At 32.1% G+C, this 27,542-nt stretch overlaps 1 protein-coding gene across 2 annotated transcripts in view; it reads left to right on the top strand.

The window, feature by feature from the left end:
- LOC129988033 (uncharacterized) overlaps positions 1-20,949 on the top strand; it is a 28,263-nt gene extending 7,314 nt beyond the window's left edge. Inside the window, exons 2-5 of one of the 2 annotated variants that reach the window (XM_056096120.1) lie at positions 6,981-7,188; positions 9,071-9,214; positions 13,577-14,698; positions 20,163-20,949. In XM_056096120.1, coding sequence (XP_055952095.1) covers positions 6,996-7,188; positions 9,071-9,214; positions 13,577-14,698; positions 20,163-20,335 — 1,632 coding nt within the window. In that variant the 5' untranslated portion in view covers positions 6,981-6,995 and the 3' untranslated portion in view covers positions 20,336-20,949. Of the gene's footprint in view, positions 1-6,975; positions 7,189-9,070; positions 9,215-13,576; positions 14,699-20,162 lie in introns of both variants that reach the window. The other variant, XM_056096119.1, reaches the window with a different exon arrangement.
- Positions 20,950-27,542: the final 6,593 nt, after the last annotated feature.

Here is a 27,542-nt window from a genome sequence, read left to right as displayed (position 1 = left end):
TTTGCACTGAAATTCATAAATTGCATGATTTGATTCTATTCGTTATCAGTACATGACATATGAAAGGGTATCTTTATTCCATGCACGTTTAAATAAATTTTAACCTTTGTATTCTGAATTTGAATATTTGAGTACAGAGATTAGATGGACTTATTTTTAGTGAAGAGAAACAAATAACTAAGTATATTCTGAACACTTTCTTTTAAAAAAATCGATATTATTCTATCTGCATGTTTTACAAATAAAAACAAAACAAAAAAAACCCTATATGGTTATTTGCATGCGATAAACAGAAATTACTTTTTCTTTATTATCATTAAATATTTCATGTATAAAGATAAAATAGATTAAATTTTTAAAAAAATATCTGCTTTCCAATTTTTATTGTTGTTTATAGAATTTAGTCACCTCCAATAGGATCGATACAGAAGAATAAAATTCAAACGAAAATGGCATAGGTAATAGAAAAATCGACTGATTTACTTCTTACTTATGTTTTGCATTTTGCAATTCCGCTATTTCGTTATTTTTATATTGTAGATTCAGTTCTTATTTTATTTTCTCCGACTGTAATCAGCCCATTTCCATTATCTGAATTACTTTTCCATATTTCAGAGCGTCCTGAAAATCTTGTCACTGTAACTGTTTTCCGAGTGCTTAACGGATTCAAATAAATTTTGGCACATATAGATTATCCATCCATTCATTGCACCCCAAATTAACTTGAGAACGGCGACAAATATTGCAATATACTTGGTGTCTACGTATATTAAAGAGATCTGCGTCGTTTGTTGAGATTAGTTACAGCGCCACCTGGAAGTAAATAAAAATAGGAGAAAGTATTATTTTTTTCAACAAAAAATGTCGAAAAATGTTGAAGAAAATCACGTAATTGAATATTTGACAGAAGAATGGAAACGATTTTAATTTTAATTCAATAATGGGATCTATTGTTAAAAATTATACAAAATTTTTTTAAAGAAATTGCAGAAAATCATGAAAAATTAGCATGACAACGATATTTTCATTAAAAAGACTATTTCTTAATGTTTTGGAATAGTGAGAAATTCATTATTGTATAATAATATTTTCGGAAGTTACAACGGAAGAGCGTTAAAATTCAATTTAATTTTTAAATAATTAAAATTTTTATTGAAGTGTCCAAAAATTTCCCAGGTGCCATTCTCCAAAAAACCATCCTCTAAAGTATATACACACCATGGTTGATAGATCTAGGGCAAAAGTATCTGGCTTCCTGGGTAGCATAATCTGTTGAACAATATTGCACTACATTATTTAATATTCTACAATATTGGGAATATTGTTTTATATCGTACAATATATTGTACGATATATATGAGTGATATTAACCCTTTAAAATACAATTTTTTTTTCTAGTCATAGTATAGTAAAATATTTTTAGGAATGAGACTGGCTTATTTAACTTATCAGATAAATTTAATTTGATTAATTAATGTATTGTGTTAATTAATAATTAAGTAACAAGTCAAGACACACATTTTTGTGTGAGACAAGGAATTGTAGCATTTAGGTTTCTGTCTTATTGAAAAATGTGTCAGAACTTAGCCAATCTATATAAATTCACCCAAAGATAGATGAATTTGGTGGGAAGCATACTTTCCATGGCCTTACAAAGGGTTAATCCGAGATGTCTCGATGTTTTGAAAAATGTGTCTCAAACTTGTTAGATATTCCAAATCATCCCAATTTTATTTATCAGTAACTTTTTTATATTACACAAAAATTATCATATTTAATATACAAAAAATTAGCTATTGAAGAATTATCATTCCCAGTTTTTACACATGATATAGACCTTGAGACAAAAACCAATATGTATGAACCAACTTAAAAAAATCCAGTTTGATAGCAAAATATATGTTTTTTTCCTTTATTTTTAATTGTTATAAAAAATTTTTGAGAAAATCTATTTATTTGCTAAGTCTAATATTTATCCTAATTTTTGTATCTAATATCCTAGATTTTAAAATCCTAGTTTTCCTAAAATTCTGGATCGTTCCAGAGCGAACCGCAGAATATTTGGTTACATTATTTAAAACGTTCATCCTTTTGACTTTTTATTGCGATTTTTTTATTACTAACAATGATAAGTGGAATAAATATTCAAGGTCAATTGTGAGCTTATCGTGACAAGTGATATTCGTGACATAGAAAGATTACACTTGAGATACAAGGAAAAGAAATGTGTTTGGTTTCTTTTACTATTTATCAGATTGTAACTGAATGATGAACTGTTATTTATCTGAACTCCACTCCGGTGTTTGAATAATAGTAATAAAAAAAAGAAATGCATTTTTTTCAAGCACCGACAACTTATCAGATTCAAAGAAGCATAATGGCTAAAGGATTGAAGTGGTAACGAAAAAAAAATGTATTCATCTCTTTTTATTAGTTTAGATGCTTGTGTGGTCTTCCCTAAATTTTCTGTTATACTCTCCAATAACAATGTCATCCCCCATCCACCTCAAAAAATTGTGGATATCTTGCATGTCATCGGTGTACAATAATTACGAGATATTCACTTTCGGTGGGAATTTAGCAATTTCATTGAATCTATCGTTAGGTCCTTGGCGAATTTTTTGGCTATTGATTCTTAGTTATTTCCCGAATTTGTATTTTAGACCGCTTTTTCCAAAATCGATTGAAACAAAAATTTGATACAAAATTACATTTGTAGTCACAGAATCCCATACAAAATTTGATATGTTTAAGTCAGTGCGGTTTTGTGTTATCGCATTTACGTGCTTCTTGAACTGCAGACCAACGTATGGTGAACTCCTTCATAGACTTGTTTCTAAATTTGATACATACCTATATTTTAGATGTCAAATTTGTGTACCGTATTTTATCCATCTAGCTCTCTTCGTTTTGTAATCATCGTGTAAACTTACATTCGAAGCAAACTACCTCTGAACGGATTTTACGTAAAATGTGTTAGAAATCTGCAAATGTGTCAAAAGATGGTTAGTCCTTATACGAAATGTCACTGATCTAGCTCAAAATGTTTTTGAGTTATCTTTGTTACAGACAGAAAGACGGAGAAAAGTCATTTCCAATTTTTTTTTTTTTTTTTTTTTTTTTTTTTTTTACTCAAGAAGATCTGAAACGCAAAGATTCATCAAATCTTGAGTTCAATACTTTCTTTATTCTTTGTAAATGAGAAAGTAAAAGAATTTTCGATATTTGATGGCCCTTAATGGCAATGATATTTGCAGTAATACCTTGAAGCTATATGTTATTTTATAGAAAATTTTAGCAAGTTATATTTCTTTAAATTGTGTTCCCTTCTCGATTTTTTAAAAATTTTTATATCTAAATAACTAGAAAGAAGACATTTATCTTGCTTCAATTGATAAAAAAGCTTTTCTTCATTTGTAAGCAGCCAATGAGCATGATTATTTAGACAGCCAATTTAAGGTGATATATTATTATTACTTGATTTCAGCAATCGACGCTATGTTGGAGCTGAGAGGAGGTCGTTTTTCGTCACTGTTAACAATTTGGTCCCTTTATTTATTTATTTTGTATTCTTCCATTTTGTGAGTTGTCAGAACATAAATAATAAAAGAAACAAACAGAAATGAAAGGACACTCAAAACACGACTATTGCATGAACAAGACATTAATTGTAATGAAATTAGAAAAAAAAAATGAATGGAAATCTAAATAAAAAGATTTCTAATATTTTATAGAAATATAAAAACAAACTCAATCACCAAAAATGGTTAAATATTGGTTAGTCGAAGCTTCTGGTACTGTGACGACCGATTTCACGATCGATTCCTATTTTTTGTATTGTTCTGACTGATGACTTCAATTGAAATGACGAAATTTGCCGATATTATCCATTTTTTCTACTATCGTTTCTTCGAAGCATCATTCCTACCGAAACACTGAAATATTTTTCTGTAAATTCACACAATTCCTTTAAGTCCGATGAATCGGAGTCTTTGAAACTCTGATATATGTCTATATTAATCATGAATCCATTGGCGAGGCATCTTTATACCTCAAAAATATTATTTCCAATCGAATTATAATGGGAATTCGAGAATCCATCGATCGATCGAGAATCTCTTCTTATGCTGTACCCAGGAGCCACGTTTGCCTGGTGGTAAGGTTTCGCCTTCGAAACCGGATAGTGTCAGGTTCGAGACTCGATTCCACCGAAGAATCGTCGTGAAAGTGGGTCTGCTGCAGCTAAATCCGTCGAGGCCGAACGTCCTCCCGCTGGTGTGGCGAGGAAGTTTGGAAAAAGGTTGTCAGCTCATGTGTTGTCCTCGCTATCTGACCGCGGCTCAAAATTACGAGGGCCGTTACAAAATAGCCCTAGTGCTGCTTTAAATCGTGACTTGAATATAACTGAAACTATGCTGGATCTGCAATTCTGACGCACTAGAGCACCGGTTATTCAGTGGGTTTTGCACGTTAAGTCAAAAAGTCTTTGAATGCTAAATTTTATTACATTCGACTTATTTTTTTTCTGGGTGTCTTGATTTTTATGGCTTTTACTATATTATTAATTCAAATTACAATTTAAGACTATAGAAAAAGATTGCAATGGTTACAAAGGCCGATCACTAAAATATTCTTGAATTTACTCCTTTATTCTTATATTGAAGTTCATAAAGAGACATTATTCTTTCCTAAATTATATGAGATGTTTACCTTCTGCGAACATTGTTCACTGTTTGTCTTCACTCCTAACCTATTTTCAAATAAATGGTAAAAATCTGATTACCTTCTTTAATATTAAAGACTAATTGTATGTAGATCTAAGCTTCTGTATTTCTAACCACAAACTGTACATAAAGAATTTCAGACTTTTGTTGCTGTTTCATATCTCTGAAGTTCGATTTGCCATCCATACCATCCTTCCAACATTGGTCATCAGTGACACTTCTTACCGATTCATAACATATAACGTATCATCAACAAACTATAGAAGAATTGATACTTACAAAGAATTTTAATTAATTAAAACACATATTTTCAAATATTACTCAAATTATTTATAGACATTTATTATTGACTAAATACATTAATAAAATAATTTTGTTTGAAAAAATCATACAACACTTTATTGATTAAACAAATTAATACTATTTGTTAGATATTTACAATTTTTTTTATTAAATAGCAAGCATTTTTCCTTCTTTTAATTCATCGTTATGAAGTTAAGCTCATTTTAATTTTTTAACAAACTCTCATATACAATTTTGTAATGAGGAGCGACTCCAGTGTTTTTGTACTGATGTTGGAACAAGATTCCGCTTTTTTTAAAATCATGTTAAAATTCTTTCACTACTACCAGCATTGCTATAAGCGAAGATTTGAGAAGAGGCTATTTGCTGTGCTTTTTGTAGTTACCCTTAAATTTTCACTTTATATCAGCAATTCCGTAGTTTCCATTAAATTTCTACAACAACTACGGGAATTTCTCTACTATTGAAGGGTATGATTTGCTACAATAATTCATATATAAAATATCAGGGGAAAACTTATAGCCTTGTCCTAAAAGTGACCATTCTGAATTTTTCTGAAGTGGAATGTATTCAACAGATTTAAAATTTCTTCTTTATTCTTTAGATAGTCTGACCTCTCCGTTCTTTAAATTGTGGATGCGATTGCTGCTCAATTCCATAAGACAGCTGAAATGAAGGCTCGCACGCCTTATTCCTTTAGAATGAAAAATTTTATTTTAAGCTTGAAAAATTTATTAACTCAATCGAAATTCTCTTCAGACAGTTTTGTTTGCTTTGCACTTGCTATGCAAACATTTCTTGACTGAACCATTAATAAATGTAGATACCTCGTAGAGCAGCTGAAATGAAATTTTCATTAAGGGAAAGCTCAATTTTTATCACTAATTAAAATGTAATTATTAGTAATTTTACCGCTAATTTAAGTATAATTAGTGTTTTCCAATCAAAGTGTAATTAATTTCATTAAAAGCTACCAAATACAGATATCTATCTATCTGGGTGTTACTATCTTTAAAAGGGCCATTCTCATATTGAGAACGGAAAAGTATCATTATTCTTGTGAAAACAAAAAATTAAAATAAAATGTCATTTTTACTCTTTCATTTTAAAAGTGAATGAATCTAATAACTAATTGATACTGCAAGATACTTTAATGTAATTTTTCTATTTTGAAACCAGCATTTTATGAGTAATATTGTTTGATATAGTTTTGAACTCTTATCATTCTGTTTTCATAACCTCTCAAGATCCACTGGTAGATGTTTTCAAAAAAAATTTTAGTAATTTTTTAAAATTAAATATCATTATTACTTATTACTTTAAAAAATTTCTAATCGAGGTAGTTAATCCGTGCCCAAATGTGTGATTCAAGCTTACATACTAATAATGTTGCCATACTTTTGCATTTTAGAAATATACTTATAATATTGAAAATGTCATTTATGATGAAAATCACAAGAAAATTTTTTATTTTGCACATATAAGTAAATATCCCATTTTATACATCTTACTCACTATTTGCCTTTACATCTTTTTAAACTACATTACATCATTTCATTGCATTTCATCTGATAAGGCAATTCCATATGCTCAGGGTGCAATAACTTTATCGATCAATTAAGAAAGTAGCGTAACAAATCAATTCTATTATTTACAGCGTTATATATGTGTATAAAGAAAAACTTGTTCTCATCTTGGTTTGCATTATTTATAAATATCAAATAACTGTTCAATAGTTCCTCAATCAAATCGGAGAATAAGTCAGTAAAAAAAAATCGCTAACAGATTGTTAGCTCTAAACGGCTATTCCAGGGTAGCGTCTTAAAGTCAACAGATCTTTATCGGGTGGATCCTAACACAGAAACCTGAATCACACGGAACTTCTCAAAAAATCAAGAGCAACTTGAACCGACGTATCTCTTCTCAAACCAATCTTTCTCTTTTTCAGAGTAGTCACAGGGATCTACCATGAAATCAACTGGATTGAATAGTCGAGACAGCTGGCTCGCAACGATGGCCTGCACGTTCATCAGTCTTCTTTGCATGATGCCAGCGAAGCTAAGCGGCCTGCTCTTTGTCGAGATTCTGGGACGCTACAACACCGACAGGGCAATGGCGTCCTACCCGCTTTTCCTATGCATGTTGGTAAGGTGTTCGGGAGGTAAGTTAATTATTAAAATGTGAAATAACTTGCTGGAAAGGTTTCCACAAAACTCTCTCGCATATTCTTTAATAATTGCGAATTTATGTTTTAGAAGACCCTTTCTTCTTACAACCGACTGAAAATTGGCTTTCCCAAAATCTAACTCAGAACTATCATTGCAGTCACGGAATTTGGAGGTTGATTATTATTTGTACTGCGGCTTTGATCGTATTTATCTTAATAAAAATAAATTATACATGATGTACTATAAAGAGAATATTTGATCAGAATTAAATGGATTCAATATGAAAACAATACTTAAATATTAACAAATATGATACAGACAAGAAAAAAAGAACCTTATCACTTTTTTTTTCACACGTAGTTTTCACTTTGATAGCGCCATTGTGTCTATAACTTCTTTTTGCATCTTTAAATTGAATTTCAGCTCGACCTTGTTTACGTTTTAGGCCTAAACATTTAAAATGTAAATAGTAGTTTAAAGGGTTAATGTCAAGAACACTGAACCAAATGAAATTCACAGAAAAAAATTGTGAAAGATAAAGGACAGTTTAAAGATAAAATCGCTATCCGTGATTTGGTGATAAAGAGACGGGTGCGAAGTTTTAATGAAGAACGAAAATATTCACGATAAAGAGAAAAGTAGATCGAGGGGTTGGTTGGTTCTGATTGATGATGATTCGCTTGAAATAAAGAAAATAAATAAAGAAATAAATAATAGATCATAATAATAAAGAAATAAAGAAAATATTAAGAGGAACAATTAAATTGTTATTATGACACTGACAAGGCATTTTTTTTTTCAAATTTCCTGTTTATTTCTTGAACAAGAATACTTGCATGTATCATCGTTCTATAACGAGGGTATACAAAAACTTGTGCCCATCAATGATGCAACAAATGCTCCAACAATGATGACAACTATATTTTTTAAAAAAACAAAACCTTATACTTCATTATAAAATAACGAAGATTTTCTATTAATTTTTACTTTCTCTTATACGGAGTATAGAGAAAGCACTGTAATCGTCAAGAAATTTGAATTCGAGATTTTGATTAATCTCACAAAGTCCGAAAAAGATTTCCTGAGTCCGAAAAACACATTTTTGGCATTATGCCTATCTGTCTGCCTGTAGCAAAGACAACTCACGAACGCTCTCAGCTAGTCGGATGAAATTTGGTATATGATCTTTACACCACATTGTAGATTTCTTTCAGATTTTGAATAAAATCCATTCTGAAGAACTCTATCTATCCAGCTGTTCAAATATAAGTTTACACGAGACCTGAAAAATAGAGAGATCTACTTGAATAAAATTCACTATATTGATTGAACTAGCGTACTGCCATCTAATTATCAGCCAAATCCAACGAAGGATTGAACATCTATAAATTTCTACTTTTAGAAGCTTCTCAAAGCTATAAATCTAAAACGTAGTGATTTAAATGCATCAAATTTGGTATTTAAATTTTGTGACCAAATTGCCAAAATTTTGTTTCATTCAGTTAGGAAAAAAGCGTCTAAAACAAAATTTGAGTTTGGATATCATCAATCGCATCCCAAGGATTAATTGTCAAAAAAATCGCCAATTATCATACTATAGGATCAGTAAAATTACAAAATTCAAGCCAAAAGTTAATATTTTGTAGCTGTTGTTTGCCAGTGCTATGTAAAGTGTTCTCTTCTATGTTCATGTTTCGCAACTTTTTGCGGGGGAAGTGGGGTAACATCTTTATTAGTGAGTATGCGAGAAAGTTTTGGAAAGAACCCCCCCCCCCTGGTTTTAAGTGCATATCCAGAGACTTATTTTCTGGATATCCCTCGCATTCTTAATTTTATGTTAAATTTAAAACGCATCTCTTTTTCATCCCTTTCTAGGACCTATCACCGGATACTGTGGTGAGAGGTTCGGCCTGTATGCAGTGACCTTGACGGGATGCGTCCTCTCAGCACTTGGAGTTGGCGCTTGCTTCCTGGCCGAAGACATTATCACTGTGATCATTTTTCTGGGGTTAGTCTATGGTAAATCATAAGTTTAATCATAAGAATAATAAGAATCATAATAAGAATTTATGTTTAAAACTAGTTTTAATAGATCATTAGAATAAAGCTACGGGTTGTGAAGAAAGCAGAAAATATTACGTATGCAACCAAGCATTTCTGACGACATCCCCACTCCTATTTCTTTTAGTCGAAGTATTATGACCACCAAAACGTTTGAGAGATTTGTATCGTACAAGATTATTCAAAACGGTTGAACAGATTTAAAATATTTATTTCTAACTAGCTGGTACCCGGTGCGTTGCAGCCACAGAAGAAATAATTTTGAAAATATCTTTTGAAATTTGAAATAGCTCCCTTGTTTAATTAGGAATGATAAAAAGAATGACATTATTTTCTTGTCGACGATGAATACATTCATTGAAATTGAATGATGTGTAATGGAGAGGTATAAATAATATTTATTCTACTTTTTTATTTTATTATTTAAGCATAGTTTAAGGTGCGCAATATTTTTTTGTTTTTCCAACTTCAGTAAAAACAAATAAACTTCTTTACTGTCCGACATGGGAGTATCCAGCATACAACTGGCCACGTGAAAAACATAGATTTTCTATGTTCAAAGCAATAAGTTGGCAAAGTTTTATCGTAATCGGATGAACGCTAAGGCAGCGCATAGAATACGAACAAACAAAAATTCATTTTTATAAATTAGATGAACTACAACAAATAGAGAAACTCACGATATATAAATGGTATCAAGAAACATTCAACGTTTTACTCTATATTCAACACGCGCTCCTTTTACTATCCAGCAAATGCCGAATCGAATGTCCGTTTCTTATGAAGTAACTTGATAATTCAACTCATTGCTTAGCAATTCAAACTTAGCAATTGGGAATATATATATATATATATGGCAAAAGTGAATATTTCAAATTTTTTATTTTTAAAAGGATATAAAAATTATATTTTGCGCTGTAATATTTTCGTAAGTTATTACACAAAAACTACAAAATGCCGTTTAATTTAATTTTTAATTATTTAATGTCCTAGTTAAAATTTCAAAAAATTCTCTCCTAGATTTATATTTTCCCTAACAAAAATGCATATGTGCAAAGTGTGCTAATTTTAACTCAGATTAGCCAATTCTGGCGATTAGCGTGTTTGTTCAGATTACTGATTTCTTTTTTTATCCAGTGGAACATTTAATATGGGATATATTTTTAAAAAAAAAATTTCAACATGTTTTTTGCTACGACTGGAATCAGTCGACAATAAATTACTGAGGTGCAAAGTAAAAATGGATAGACTATGAATAAAAGGGGAAGTAAAATCCTACTTACCTAATATGTCCAAAGAAGACATTTTTTTTTATCTTAACTCTAGCAATATATATGTTTTGGAAGATAATTATAGTTTAATTATAGTTTTGGAAGATATGAACATCATTTCTCATAGGCAAGCTATAGCGATTATCTATTTGGCAACGGTTAAGTTTACTTTGGCTCTTAATTCCACTTTGTTTGGCGCTTGTTTCTAATATTCAGACTTCTTTTTCATTTTCTTTCCTTTAATTGAATAAAGGTTTTAGTGAAACAGCAAGTTCGCATTTAAGAAATTCTTATAATATTTGCAAATCCATTAATTAATTAAGCGAAATGTTGAATTAAGCACAGCTGTAAAATGAAGCAGTCTGAAAAGTTTGTATGACGCTTTGTGTACATTTGTTTCTATTCGATAACAAGCATTAAGAGCGATTTCTATACCATTTTTATGTATATAGATGGTCTGTGAAGTGCCAATACACACGCGCGCACGCACGTACTCCCCCCCCCCCTCCACACACACACATTCATCTTTATTATTAATAGAGATAGATTTAACTTGCTCACGTTTGTTATTTACTTATCGATTTTTCACTGATTTCCTCATGGTGTATGATAAATTACATGTGTATTATCTATACATGATTTTAAAGATACAGAAGTTTAATTATTCTGTTGCAGTTTCAAATCTTGAATGCATACGGAAAGCGCCATTTTTTATTAAACTTGAGAAAAATTTATTTTAAGTTTCCACTATATCTCTACTTATAATAATGGAGAATGTATGTATGTGACTGTCTACAGAGAAACCACTTGACTTAGTTATCAAGTTTAACAGAAACATATTTTGAAAGGTCAGATTGTTCGCTGGACTTTTTTTAGAAATTTTTATTGGAGTTGCAATTAATTAAAAGTGAAACAAGATTTCGCCATTTCTTTTGCTGCAATTTCAAAAAATATCATTGCCTGAAAAGGATTTTTACACCTTTTTAAGATTATAAAATGTTTATGAACGACAGCCATTTAATTGTCATGCAATTTAAAAAATACTTTTTAATTGTTGTAATTAAATGTGCGTAAATTTAATGTTTCATCAAATGTTTAAAAATACGTTTTTCATCTGTTATTAGGAGTCATGGAATGTAGATTTTATAGATATTTTTATATTTTTTGGCAATATTGAATTGTTGTTTTTAAATTTTCCTAAAATCAATCGTCGAATCTTTGAGAGAAGCCCATTAAGATATTGAGAATAATAAGAATATAAGGAATAAATTCGATTTTTGGAAGGACTATACTTGTTATTCTTTGATATTGACCATCATATTTCAGTTCATCTAACATGCCATTGAATGTGCTCCTATAACAAAGTCTATCCTATTCCCATTGCTTTAGAGAGTCCAAACTTTTGTATGGTTTAGTGCAAGCCCTTGACTCCAAAATTGACCATTCATTGTAATCCATGGGATTGAGATTCATCGATATCATGTTTGGAAAATGCACCTTGCACTACTCTTGTGTCTTTTTGGCCTTTTGAACTGGTGCTGAGTCTTGTTGAAACGTCCAGTTTACATTGTCAAAATGCTTTTTGGCCCACAGAAGTACGACAGCCTCTAGAATGTGCCACGGGTACACTTTTTGATTTATTTTAACGCTCTCATCCACAAAAACCAGAGATGTTTGCCGCTTGCGCAAATACTGCCCCAAACCATGACCAACTTTGGATATTGACATTTTCTGAGATGCTTGGAGACCAGATCCTATCGTTCTGAGAATTATGAGCTTGTTGGAAAGTAAAGAACTTCTCTTTAATGAAAGAGAATCACTCCCAGCGCCAACCTGCGGCCCGTCTCAAAAGTTTTTGGCATATTTGGAATCGCACGAGTTAGTTTTCTTCAGTGATAAGCAGCACTTTTTGGAAGTTGTAAAGCTTCTCTGAACTCTGTTTTTTTTGCCATTCGCCGCACTGTTCGATTATTTATTCCCATTTCACGAGCGATCTTTGGCATGGAAATCCTCGGATTTAGCTGAACTCGTTTTTTGATGGCCATAAAATTATTGAATGTGTTCATCATGCGTTTTCGTCCACTTCCTGGCCGTCGACCATCATTGCCAAGCTCTTTGAAATGACAGATTGTATCAGACACTGCTTGCCAAGACACATTAAATTAAGCAAACGAACGATTTGACACCGTCGTTTTCTCTGCTTGTACAACTGGAAAATAGCAGACCTTTTTCTTGACATTGTAAAAAAAGCCATAAAACAATACGTGAACTAAGAGATATATTATAAAATATTTTATAATTGAAGAGGTAGACAAAACGAAAAGAAAAAAAAATTAGTTAACTTTTATTCTATAATGCAATAACTTTGTCCGAATTTTTTTTTTTACCGCACCCTGTACAATGAATTATAAATCAAAAATAGGAAATATTTCTCATAAAAAAAGTTTTCTTTTTAGTACATTAGAAATAATTTATATTAATTTCGCGAATTTAGGCATTTTGTGTAATTAGGTAGAGTAAATCATGAAGCCTCTCCTTTAATAAGTTGATCAATTTGATTTCAAATTTCAGCGCTTTCTTTACATTATAATAGTATCAATAATATGTTAATGGCCTATTTCTGATTATTTTTTAATTTTTGTGAAAATTTAAATGTTACTATTTATTTATTTATTTATAATGACTCATGATAGAGTGGCATTCACACATAATATTATTTAGGCTGATGCTAGGTGCTTATAAATACTATAATAACTGAGCAAACGCAATGAAATCCGATAGGAGCCTGTCCAGTTACATTAATTCTAATACTTTATAATTCATAGAATTCATATGTTTTACAATTTAATTATTCGTGAACAAGGCTAGTATCTTTTTAATCGGCGTGTCTGCGGGTCCCTTCAGCTCCAACAGTCCTTGATAGTTGCCTAATGGGAAATTCTCTTCTTTTTACATTAAATCTATTTTATTCGTAATCTTGATATTCGGTTTCCAAAATTTTTATACTTTATTTAATTAATCTGAATTGAAATGTATCATTATTTTGCAGGTTTGGGAATGAACTTCAGCACTACCCTTTTCCCTCAAGTCTTAAAACAGCACTTCAATAAGAACCTCACTTTCGTCATTTCAATGTCCATGTTCGGCTCATGCTTTGGAGGTTTTGTCATCCCGCCCCTCATAAAGTGGATCTTCCAATCGTATGGTGTCTCCGGTACTTTTCTTATCATGGCAGGAATCATGTTGAATGGTGTGCCCGCCGCAATGTATCTCAAAATATTGAAACCCAAGAAGACGTCTACTCAGATTAGTAAGAAAGAAGTCACGCTTTTAGTAGCAGCGCCTGTAGAACTCGTTGATGCAAACAAAATAAAGAATATCGATGATGAGAAACAGAAAAATATTGAAGGAAAGAAAGAGCATTGCATCTGGGAACTGAGAGATACCAGCAATAACAAAATACCAAACTCTTTGTCGTCGGAGCCGATAGATGATGAAAAATTAATAAATAATGGAACTACGATAAATGTTAAACCCCATCTAATAGAAGATAAGTTGCTTAAAAACAACAAGGATACATTAGAACAAACTGCCACTCTTTTACCTAAGTTTATTGAATCAGTTCACGAAAATACCGAAAACAACGTTACGTCTGAAGCAAAAGTAGCTAACAAAAAACCGGTGTCCAAACAAAAGGCAGCCTTACAATCTCTGACTATATTTTTCGACTTCGCGTTTTTAACAATGCTTGTATCACAGAGTGCCGAAGTCGTCATTCAGATATTGACACTAACCACTGTGTTGGATTATGCGAGAGACAAAGGCATCGACAGAAGCTACGAAGTGTATTTTCTAATGGCCTTGGCCTTGGCAGAATTGTTTGGCCGAGTATTTATATCTCTTATAATAGATAGAAATTATCTCACTAAAAACAATTTCACAATCCTTAGTTTCATTATATTGGCTGTGGTCGTGTTGATCATGGTATGGGCAAAGACCTTTGCTGTCATGATGGTGGGAATATTAGCGTTTGGACTGGTCACCAGTGGACTTCTGTCAGTGTTCCCAATGCTTATTTTCGAGTTTATAGAGCCGAAGAATTACATTATGGCTTTGGCTTCATATGCATTTCTTTATGGTCCGATGAGCTTGCTGTGTTCACCTCTAGTGGGTAAGAATATTTTCTTATTAATGATGTTTCGACAAAGTACCCAACTTTGAAAGGGCCTACTTCCGATATTCATAATGCAGCTACAAATATCATTTTTCAGTAATTGCCATGAAGTGTTCTTAGGATGCTGCATGAAGACGCTGTGTGTTCTGGGTATTTAATAATTAACTGAATTTTGGGATAATGGGGGAAAAATGGAACGAAGACTCTTAATTGGTCTAGCAATTAGCCCATCTCAATCTATACTATCGTCGTGCTATATCACCACAACCGCCTAACAGGCTGGATAAAATAAGCCGGCAAAGATTACTTATGAAAAATCAGTTCAGAAAACTGAAGCCGTTTAGACCCACAGATCCCAAAGGATCAGATGGCCTAGTTGGAATTGTGACAAGAGTTCCAATTCCAGGCCGATCCTTTATCAAGTCAATGCCGGCCCTTCCGAACCTACCAAATTGAATGAGGCCACACCCATTTGGCGCTTTACTGTTCACTGACCAAAAAGTCAACCCTAGGAGTGGAATGGGTGAAATTGCACATACTGCCCGCTCCCGCTGACCCTCGGATCTTAAAGTGCAAATTTTAGTTTAAACCTGCATTACAGTGGAGTGAACCTCGTCTTTATCTCGAGGACCAGCAACTTAAAGGCGCTGTCAAAGCAACGGTTTCTCTGTGATAAAGATAATTCAAAAAGATTGAACTATATGGATGAAATTTGATGTTTGGTCTTTACATCAAATTTGCAGCTTTCTATCAAATTTTGAAAGAAAGTCATTTAGGCGAAGTCTATCTGACTGGTTGTTTGAATATAAATTGGTGCAATAACTACAATAAGAAGAGAATTAACTGAAATTTAACCATTTAACATCTATAATATAGATAAACTATCAAATTTTGAGCCAAATCCATTAGCCGGATGTCCATCTGTCGTTTGCATTTTCAGAAGCATAGAACATTTCAAACGCGATAACTCAAAGACCAGTGAATTAAAAATAACAAATTTGAAATGTAATATTTTGCTACTCCCATTCTAGTTCTGTGCCAAGTTTTTATCTCAACCGATTCTAAAAAACGGATTTAAAACAAAATTCGATTTTCGTATATTATTAACCACATGCCAGAGATTAATTGCAAAAAACTCGCCAAGGATCACACATAGATTCATCAAAAATTATAAATTGATTCCAAGGTTAATATTTCTTAACACGCCAATGCCATGAAAAGCCTTCTTTGACATAACACTTTCATTAGAGAGTATGCGAGAAAATTTTGGGGGGACCACTTACATTGGTTCCAATTTGTGATGCGTCACATGTCACAAAGACAGAAAATAACGTTGTCGGATTTTGCTGAAAATTTAATATTAATCTATAACTTTGATGTAGGGATCACATTCACTAGTCTAACTCATCGTAACATCCAAAATATCACCACGAATTTGATAGGTAACCACATTTTAGATGATAAAATCATATTCTGAATTTTAGTAATCCAGTTTCAATTATCGTGTTGATAGAACTTGGGTGGGTGCATATACTTTGGATTTCGTTGAAAATTTGACAGAATTTACTATTTCATGTGCAAACCACAATTTTTATTTCGTTGCTCCAGCTCGTTGTGTTTTGTGTTTCTACATATTACAGCCAGTGGAAGTGATCTTCAGAAAACTTGACAGAATTTACTATTTCATGTGCAAACCGCAATTCATATTTCATTGGCTCGTTGTGTTTTTGTGTTTGCATATATTACAACCTGCGGAAGTGATCGCCGGAAAACTTTTTCGCATACTATATAATAAAGGTGAACAGTTTTAGATACGCCCCCCCTCCAAACGATTTTGTTGCAGCAGTCCATTATTCTATTTTTCCGTGTGCTTACAGGTGGGTTGGAGAACTTAGCTATGGTTTTACAACCGATTGAAACCAAAATTTGACCAGAACTACAACTGCAGTCACAAAATCACATACCGAATTTGGCCTAGTTAAGTCACGGCGTTTATGAGCTACCGTGTTTGTTGTTGTTGTTTCTAATGGCACTTGTCATAGATAAGCCCGCTGACGAATTCAGCGATTTTAAGCCAAGACAGCGTCTCTTGTTTTTCAGTAACGCCATCTAGAGCCAAGAATACGTCTACTCGCGCGTCTCAATCCTTTTTATGGGACGGACTTCGTTCACTCATCCTCAGATCGTAATTTAGACCTGAATCAGAGAACAATCACCTCTGAACCAGTACTCCCAGTGGTATTACTCTCGACATGGAGGACTTTATGATCACGATAGATTTATACGTGCGCCAGCCACCACACACACGGACAGTCTTCGGTCAGCGGAATTCGAACTCGCAACCCAATGTATGCGAATCCAATACCCTACCAACCAAGCTATCCTGGCCTGCTATCGTCTTTACATGCCTCTGAAAATACAGAACCGGCAGACATTCAACCCCTTGATGAATTTGGTCCAAAATTTGATAGTATCCACAATTTTTAGTAGTATCTACTACATTAAATCTGCATGTTAAATTTTATCCATTTAGGTCTCTTCGTTTTGTAGTTATTGTGTCAACTTTTATTCGAACAGCCGGACAGACAGACTTCCTCTGAAAGGATTTTGCTCAAACTTTGATAGAAATCTATAAATTTGGCCTAAAGACCATATATTAAATTTTTTCTGTCTGGTTCGAAGCGTTTTTGAGTTTTCTCTGTCACTTAAGGAAAAGTAGACAATTGAACATAATGCTAAAAATGTGTTTATCGAATTCAGAGAGGTCTAAAACATTTATATTCGTCAAAACATCAAGTTCGAATTTTTTGACAATTGCAATACTTTTTCTATTCTTCGTATATGAGAAATCTTTTGTTATTATAACTCAATGTTCTAATATAAGAAGAAGATTCTAAAAACTTTTAAATGACTAAGAAATGTTTTATTTATATAAAATTCAAAATTAAGGTTGTTGTTTTTTTTTTTTTTTTTTTTTTTTTTTTTTTTTGAAAATATCCTTATCGAATTTTGATAAAATTGAGCTCAAATTTCTCAATGCATTAAGATTTTCATAGAATACAAAATTGTAAATGTCACAAACAGATATAAACCTATTTAAGAGTTGGATATAATTATAAATTATCATTATTCTCTTCGCAGTAAATCGGAATTACTATATTTCACTCATTTTCTTGTTTGTTCAAGTTAAGAAATTTTTATATTTATGCTCTCTAAATGACAATGCATTATTTTGATATTTTTAACTGTCAACTAAAAGATATTTTATTTAAATTTTGTTGAAACAATGGAGCAATAAAAATGATTTCGGTTTCAGTCACAACAATGAAAATAATATTATAAATTATACTTAAAAATATGTTTAAAGGTTAATTAAATCTAGATTAGATTATTTTACAGCAACTAAATTTATCATTATTGAAAGATAATTTTTTAGACTTGAAAACAGTGGGAAAATAATTTTTGCACGGGATTATTTTCGGAAGTTACAGAGAAAAAACATCAAAATTTACGTTTCTAATTAAATAAACTTATAATCGAAATCCCGTATAGCACTAGAATACCGACACACTTATTATTAGTACGGATAGTGATAATTTCTACTTATATTAAAAGATGAATGTGTGTCTGTTATTGCTCTACAAGACGCATCATTTGACCTAGAGTTATCAAATACTACACATATGTATTTTGAAGGGTGGGAATATTCACTTCGGAGAGATTGTTTTGAAATTTCAATTAATTAAAAAATAATCTGGGTTTTGTACTGTTAACTTCCAAAACTGTTGTACTGTTACTGTTGTACTTGTACTGTTAACTTCCTCATCAAATTTTTAAACACGTAATTTGTTGAAAGCTGAAGGTGGATTTTATGTAATATCTATGAAGTTTCAGTTACATCAATGAAAAATTTCTTAATTTGACTTCTATGATCATGAAAAATAAAATTACAAAACCACTAATATTAAAAGATAGATGAATTAGATATTTTCGCTTTTAATAGCGCTGTGATATCATGGAACAGAACTCCAATAGAAAAATTCATATACAAAATGAACTGAACATATGCAAAACCCTTAAAATAGTTCGGTTTACATGTCTGAGAATCTGAAGGAATCATGTAGATGAAGTTTTATCTAAAAGATGTAAATAAAATTAAACATAATCAATATCTCCTCCGAATCAGCTGGTAGCCAAAAGTGACTATGATAATGTGCCTGCGACTGTCTCTTTGTGTCTATTGGTGCTCTACGGGTCAGACCAATGGACCTACAACCGCCTAATATTGCACGGATATATCTTGGAGGATGGGTATGTGCAATTTGGTGCGATTTTTTAAAACATTTTATTAGAATTTCAATTAATTAAAAATTAAGCTTACGTTTTGCCGTTTTCCCACAATACCTTTCGAAAATAAAACTGCATAAAATTGCTTTTAACACCATTTAAAAAAATTAGAAATTTTCTTTTTAATAAAAGGAATTTAATAGCTGACGAATGTTTCCAAAATTTGGCAAATTTATATATTTAATTTTCAACAATAGATAAAATTTTTTGTTCTGAAATTCAAACCTTTTACCTTGTTTCATTAAATATTAAATCGCCTAATTTTCATGCATTGTTGAAGACTGAAGAACAAGGTTTCTTTTTAATATCTGTATAATTTATAAAAGGATAAAAAAGTGGATTTACAATACTGCAAAAGTTAGAAGATTAATGAACCGCACATTTACATTTTTAAAAGCATTACGATGTTACGGAGTAGGTCGCATTTGGAAAGATCATTTACAGGTTAAACATGGAGATATGAAAAACAATTAAAATAATTTAATTCTAATAATATTGAATATCTAACAACTTAAGGGAATCGTGAAACTGAAAATATATCGAAACGTTTCAAAAGAAATTGAATTTAATCAATATTCTCGTGTGGTGGCCAAAGGTGATAATAAATTTTAAATTTGATTAAAGATTTCAAATAACCAAAACAAAAAATATTTTTTACAGTTTTAATGCAATAATAAAATTTTGCTTTTAAATTCTGAGGAGAAAGTTTTAACTGGGGGAGATTCATTAATTATCGGATTTGGAAACTTCCTCCTATAAGTGAAAGTTAAAATCTAGAAAAAATTCTCTCATTTAGAAAGTTTTGATGATAAATTCTAGAGGGTCAGCATATCGTGGTAGACAGGATACTGAGCTTGCGCGTTATATCTGCCGTCGAGGTTTCGCTGATTTGGTGGTGAATATTGTCTCAAGAATCACGTGACCATGATTCAAAATGAGGAATGTAATCCTAAAACAACTATTCGAAACAGGATGCTAAATGAGTCGAATAAAAATACACCAAAGAGAGTAGTTTCCCCGAAGATTTCTCGCACACTAACAAATTTGCGAAAAAGGATATCAATGAAATTCTTTCTTAAAATTGAAATTCTTCTCAAAATCTGTTCTTTCTTAGGTTACTTTAGAGGCACCAGGGGATCCTATGACTGGGTGTACTACATTCAAGCCATAACATCTGTGGTTTGTGCTATTCTGGCGATGACAACGCCGTATTTTGCGAAGAGAAGAGACCGGAAAAAAGCGAAAAGGAAGGAGAAGGCAAAGTTAAAATCGACGATTAATGCTTAAATGTTCCAGTGGTTATTTCATCTTGTTATATATTGGGTTGGTGCATCATTATCAGGCGTTCTTTTACACTATTTACTATGAAAAAGGAAAAATAAAAATTCAGCATTAAAATTTTTAAATGATGAATCCAAATCGTAGTCACCATCTACTTCAATAACCAAATGATGGTTGAATGGTCCACACTGAAGTTTTCCGCCAGCATTCGAGTTGTTAAGCCTTCATCTCCTTCCACGTCTACAAAAAGTGCCTAGTTGTCGAAAACCTATGGTCGACCTCTTCCTGGCTTATCTTCCAGCTAGTGTCGCCAGATTTGAAACGGGCAAACCATTCCCTGCACCGACTTTCGCTAATTGTGCCCTCAATGTTAGCTCGTTGAGATCGCGAAATGACTGGTCTGCTTCCCATCCTTTCTCAAAGTGGTACAACATAATACGGTGAATATGAGTATGGTTATCGACACGCATTTTTATGATCTAAAAGAATATTTTTACTCATAAATTTATAAAATATTGTAAATTTTTAGTAAAATACAGCCCGTCAAAGAAACGCCTGATAATTATGCACCAATCCAATAGTTTTATTACAGTTAAACAAATTAGTGAATAAAGATATTTGTTTGATTTTTATTTTTTTGAGTTTTTATTTTATATGCAATCATAATTCATGACATTTTCGTCATACAGGGTTTATGACACATTTTGTCCCTGTTTGAAAAATACATTTCAAAAAACTGGAAAAGCTCTTATTTCCTCAAATATTGTACCTAGACATGTATTTACTATTAAATAAGGTAAATAGTTGTTTGAAATAACTTTGAATTCTGTGAAATTTGAAAACAAAAATTTATAAAAAAAGGAAGTTTAATTTTTATTGAATCCTTGTACTGTAAAATTAACAGTTAGTAAAACTTTTTTCTTGTATTTATCTATGCCTACAAAATTTACAAAGACTTATTTATTTCTATATTTAGAAAAATTATTCACAAATTTAATTAGAGACATTTTTAATTATTTTCACAATTTTTTTGATATTTATTTAATGCAGAAAAACTATCATATGCATTATGTATTTGTAGTATATCATCTAGTCATCATCACTTGAAATTTGCATTCACTGGTTTATTTCAGCTACTTGATAGCTGCATCTTCGACTTTATAAAGAAGGGAAGATTAGAAATTCAACATTTAACATTCGATTAGACGCGCCTTATCTACCAGATACATGATTACTTCTTCTTTGATGATGCTATGTCTGAGAGAAAATTCCTTTTTGCTGTTTTCCAAGTTTTTTTACGAAAAATTTTGTATTTTTGCTTGTGTCTACTTCAAATTGTATTTATGTAAAAAAAATTATATTATGTAAATTGTATTATGTAAACAATATGTACTGGTGCATCTGACAGATACATAGCGAAAACATTTATTTAAAAAATCAGGTGATTAACGGTATATTAAGATATCTCAGAGAATTGGTGCGATATCGAATAAGAAAATAAAACCATTAGTTCAAAATTGTGCGCTTGATATTAAGAGTTTCAGTAACGAGGAATGTTTTGAAATGTCGATGATTTATTTAATATTTTAACATAATTCTATCCCAGCTGTAGAAGAATACAAAAGTCATTTTTATGCCATTATTACTGGTGATTTTCTATAATTGTATGGTGTGGTATTTTCAGAAATTCGTAGATTAGTTTCATTTTGTACAGCTGTGCTCATGACTGGTGACTGATATTATTCCGTTAGTTTTGAATGGCATTATATTTGAATCAACACTCTAAAGGCGTACGTCTATGCAGTCAAATGTTGCCAAAAACCGGAAATATTTTTAAAGAATTAATTTAAAAAAATTTTTAGTGTAAATTCACGAAATAATTCAGCATGTGCGATCATACATATAAAACAAAACAATAATAATAACACATTTAATACAACAAATTTTACAATTTTCATTTGTGTGATAAATTTAAAAATAGGTGATAAAACAATAATTAACTAAAATGAAATACGTAGCGATGAAATTAGAAGCCAATAGCAGTATCCACACTTGTCATCACAAGAAGAATGTGGCACAGACCTACAGCGGAAACATCAGACATATGTTGTGTGAGCGAACATTTCTGCTTGTGTACAGCCGCCCACTACCGCCACCATTGAATGCGACTGCATAAACAAGATTTGTTTTGTCCAACTGCTGTTTTTATCACAACCCGCTCATAACACCGGCCAATTCACCGAACTGACATCCTCTTCGAGGCAGTTGGTTTGGTTTGGTTTCGTTTAGTTTAGTTATATTAACATCCCGTTTTTTCAACTAACATTAGGGCTGTTTGAGGAAGGACATCGTAATTTAGAACAGCGGTTAGATGACCAGGAAGACACCTGAGCTAGCACCTCCTCTCCAAACTTCCACACCATACCAGCGGAAGACGTTTAGCCCCGACGGATTTGACGTCCATCTGACCAGTTTTCACGATGGTTCTGCGGTGGAATCGGGTCTTGAACCTGAAACCCTCTGGTTTTGAAGCCGAGACTTTACCACCAGGTTTCCACGACTCGAGGCAATTGGCCCTCAACCACAAAGTGGTTAATATCTGACCTTCCTTCTCGTCTTCCCGTACATCTATGATCCTGTTAAACAGGAGCAGGCCACCATTTTAAGAAAATCTTCTCGAAGTTCTCAATATTCTTCTAAATTCTCGTTCCAAAATAAAAGAAAGCCAAACACTTTAAAATTTTCAAATAGTTGGTAAAAAACTGTTACATTTGAACATCATGTCCGTCAGTGTTTTAAGATTTTTTGGTGTATTCTTCCATCAGTATTATACTTAAATCATTATTTTTTGCTTAATTCCGATATTTCTATGCATTCCTTTAAATAATGATAAACATTACCAATTCCTCCACAGATGTGATCTGACACTAACAGTTTTTGCGACTATCCGAATGGCCCTTAAAGTTTTAATGAATAAATTGCCTATAAAATAAATTCATACTGTGGTTGCAGTTATATGCTGATCCTCTTTGCCACACTTCAGATAAGACAGTGGTTGAATGCAGAATTTCCTAACAAGTGGATTGGCTTCCAAGGGTCTATTAATCACCTGATTCGACACCTCTCGATTTTCATTTATGAGGTCGCTCACACTCTTCTGAGTAAAATAAGCCTCCTATAGACATTAAAAGATCTATGTCAACGAATTCAGGAATATCATCACTTGTGTCATAATGTCGCAAGTGATGAAATGTATTACAAGTACTCAAATGCATTAGAAGAAGAAAAAAAAATAAGTTGGTGCTTAAAGGAGCTCGTTTCTAATAAGTTTCGAAACTTACTCAATTAATGTATCGTTTGACATTTAAGCTGTTGTAATGTGTGAATTCTCCCTGATATATATGAAGAAAAACTTCAACTTCAGTTTGTGGAATGATTTGTAAAAAACGATGTAAGGTAATAAATTTGTTTCTTCATATCTTAACAAAATTGCAGAGTGAGGCTTGAAATTACATTTGCTCATAAATGAGTGCAAGTTCATGAGGCTGATTGACATTTTTTACTATAAGGATGAATCAAAAACTTAGTTTTTGTAGCTTTTTCATTATTAAGCTAAATAGAAGTCGAAATATTTTCATACAAGTGCCCATCTTATTTAATTGAACTTTGTAATTGAATACATCTAACTGCAATATTTAAGAAAATAAACATTTTTGGGGGACATCCTGTAGAGATTAAATGTAATCTTAAGAAGTAGTCTAGAATTCCTGCTCCAAATTGTAACGGGAGACATAATTCACTGTTTTTAGGAATGCACTGCAAAAAATGAATGATCTCAAATTTAGAGTCGAAAATCAGACACCTTGTAATTAGAAGCAGTTATAGAAATATAGAATGACCTAAAACCTTAGATTCTTGGAGACACTCTGTGAATACATCTATTAAGGAAACTTAATGGGATTTTCAACTTTTGACGGTGTTTGCGATCAAACCATATATAATGGTGGAATATGAGGTCGTATTATTGCTCGATTTGATGTGTTCTATCACTTTTCAATGTTTAGAATTTGAATTTTCAACATCCCGTAAGCAATCTGCAAATAAAGAATTTGAACCGAATTGATAAAGAATTTTATATGTGATGTCCTTATTAAAAGAAGCCTTTAACATTGATTTATGTTTTTAAAAAAACTCTGAGAATTAACTATAAATTTCGACTCTGTTGGCATTTCTCAAGTTTTATTTGAAGTTAAAAATTTGCAATGTCAGCAATAGAAATGAATTTGTAGATGTTTAAATGACAATAGTTGTCTTGCCATTTAACAACTTTTGTTATATTATAAGGCTATGGGTTGGAAGAGAAAAGACTGTAGATTATCTTCCTAATCATCCAGACTTTATTACTTGTGTATAATTGAAATAACTAAAATAGCTAAAATTTCACAATTTGAAACTGCGGAAGCAGACAATATTGCAACATTTAAAGTATTAGCAAAGCTCAAATTATCGATTACTATCTGAAAATTTCACATGGATGCATTTCGGGTAGGGGAGACCGGAACTAGTTGTAACGATTTTTTATTTTTAAATATATTTGTGAATCCTTGATTATAACTAATCTCTTTTTATATTTCAACTATTCATTAATAACACGCATCAAAAGATTCAATAATTTTGTTGATTTTATCATTAGAAATAATTTTTACAAAACTTGACGATTGCTTCTTCTTCTTCTTGTGTACAACCGACCACCCCGCCAGGATTTGTTGTGACCGACTGCTATCTTTAGCATTGTCCATCCTTACATTGACAGATTTGTCAAACTGACATTCTCTTCGAGGGAATTGGCCACAAAGTGGTCAATTACTGTCCTTCCTCTTCATCTTCCTATTAAACAAGGAACAGGCCAGCACTAAATGAAAAGCTCCACGAAATTTTTAAAAAAAAATCTCCAAATTCCCGTTTTACAACAACGGAAATCCTAACACTTTCATACAGTTGGTAAAAAACTGACAATTTTTGACATCATGTCATTCAGAGTTTTAAGATTACCTGGTACACTCAGTAATGTACTTAAGTCATTATTTTCAACTTTCAGATTCTTTCTTAATTCTGAGATTTTTATGCATTCCTTTAAATAGTGGTAAACAGTACCGATTCTTCCACAGGTGCATTTTTTTTCCTGCATTCTTCCAAATCTTTGGAAATATGCAGGAAATCTCTCATGTCTTGATATAATTTGGATTACCAGTGGATGGTATCTTCTTATTTTCGTTTCTGGATAAGGAAAAAAGACGCAAGTTTCTCTTCCTTTTTTGGACATATACCATCTGTCAAACCATTGTAGCTTTATTTCTTCTCTTATTTCCCATTTTAAGACCCCATTTGATTTGGGAACAATTATATCAACTCTCTCTTTCTGTGCCTCCAACTTTGCGTATTGATCCGCCTTTTCGTTACCATATATCCCAATATGGGCCTTAACCCAATTCAACTCTATCCACTTGTTAATTTTTACACTTTTTATCTTTTCTTTTATCGTCCATATTTCCCTATTACAATTGTGGCATGATTGTATAGAACTGACAGAGAATCAGAAAAAAGTGAGCACTTCTGTCCGTCCTCCACCCTTTCACAATATTCAATGGCTATCTTTAAAGCTTGCACTTCTTCCCCTTGACACTGCTGTCAAGTTTTGGAGGTTTTATATGGGGCAGGTTTTAACAATAAAAATAACGATATTTAAAACTGTTTTCCTTTTTTATCATTCTTTTGTTATTTAAAGTACGCAAGGCAGCATTTAATAATTATTGCCATTCGGTATTGTGGTAATGTTAAAGCTCGAAAGCCGTTAATATGCAGATTACCTAGCTAATCTGCAGATCAACTGATTTACTCCGTTTAAGTACGGAATCAGGAATTTTCCGCATTTTTAATTAGGTAATGCGTCTTTCTTATCGTTAAAGTTTGTTTTGGCCCACGATATCTCAGTTTTTAGAAAACTCAATCACATATAAATGAAGCACAAACTCTTGGACTGTATCTCCACTATACGCACAGCACACACTAAAAGGTTATATCATTTCACCACTTGGTGGCGCTACAAAATTAGTAGGTGGAAAGTTCTGCTGACTTATTGGCGCCAACAAAGTTAAAAAGTTTGTTTCTCTCATTCCCTTTCCCTTCTCCTTCCCTTGAATTCAGTGTTTGCAAAGAGAGATTTTTAACAAAAGAAGATGTTCCTGCCTTAGAAATATCTTTACATCGAACAACAATGAAAAAATCCTTGGTAACTAGCAAAGTCTCAAAATATGTGACTGCAAATCTAAATGTACCACAAATAAGCATGTTTGTCACAAAAACCAATTGCTTTGTAATTAATTCAAAGTGTCACTAATCTTTAGATTTCACTAATAAGTGAACATTATTTTATCACATGTTTCGCAAATTCATTTTCTTGATTGCAATAATATTTTAAACCGTCTGATTCCTTGTATTGGAATTTTTCAATTGATTTTATCAACTAATGTACTGATTCTTCGATTGAATTAACTTGATTTTTTTAGATATCAAAATAAATAAATAAACATTTAATTTAAGCGTACAGAAACATTGCTGTTGTTCCATCAAAGATCTTATTTTCACTTTAAAGAGTGCCTAATAATGTAATGCCACCTAGTAATGTACAATTATCTAGGTAATTCGCAAATTATCTAAGTAATTTGCGAAATAAAACAATTTTTCGCACTTTAACAGATTACCCTAGTTAATGTACAAATTAGCTAGCTAATCTGCAGATTAACTGATTTTCACACTTTAGCGGTAATAGTAATAAATGGTATTAATAAGTGGTTTATTATAAAAAAAGATAAAATTATTTATCCATAAAATCCCACCTGAATCAGAATTCAAACTAACGAAAACAAATGATAGAAGGCTTCTTATCCCACATTTTATAAATTAAACATACGTCCACTCTCCTTCATCAGCAATGCCTTTATGTCTTGGATTTGAATGGTTCTATGCTCGAAACCCGATTTCGCTGAAAAACCGCCTTGTGAGCGAGCTTGGTGCTCGCTGAAACTGTGGAAGCATATCACACGGCCCCTCCATGCCAGGCACAGAAGGAAGAGAGGAGATGCCAATCCAGGCATTATTCTTGTCTTCTAACTGCTGCTCAAAATTGCATTGTCTATCTCAAAATAACCTTACT

Source organism: Argiope bruennichi, chromosome 10 (genome assembly GCF_947563725.1).
Source record: "Argiope bruennichi chromosome 10, qqArgBrue1.1, whole genome shotgun sequence".
NCBI classification, from domain to species: domain Eukaryota; kingdom Metazoa; phylum Arthropoda; class Arachnida; order Araneae; family Araneidae; genus Argiope; species Argiope bruennichi.
This window is presented reverse-complemented; position numbering and strand designations above follow the sequence as displayed.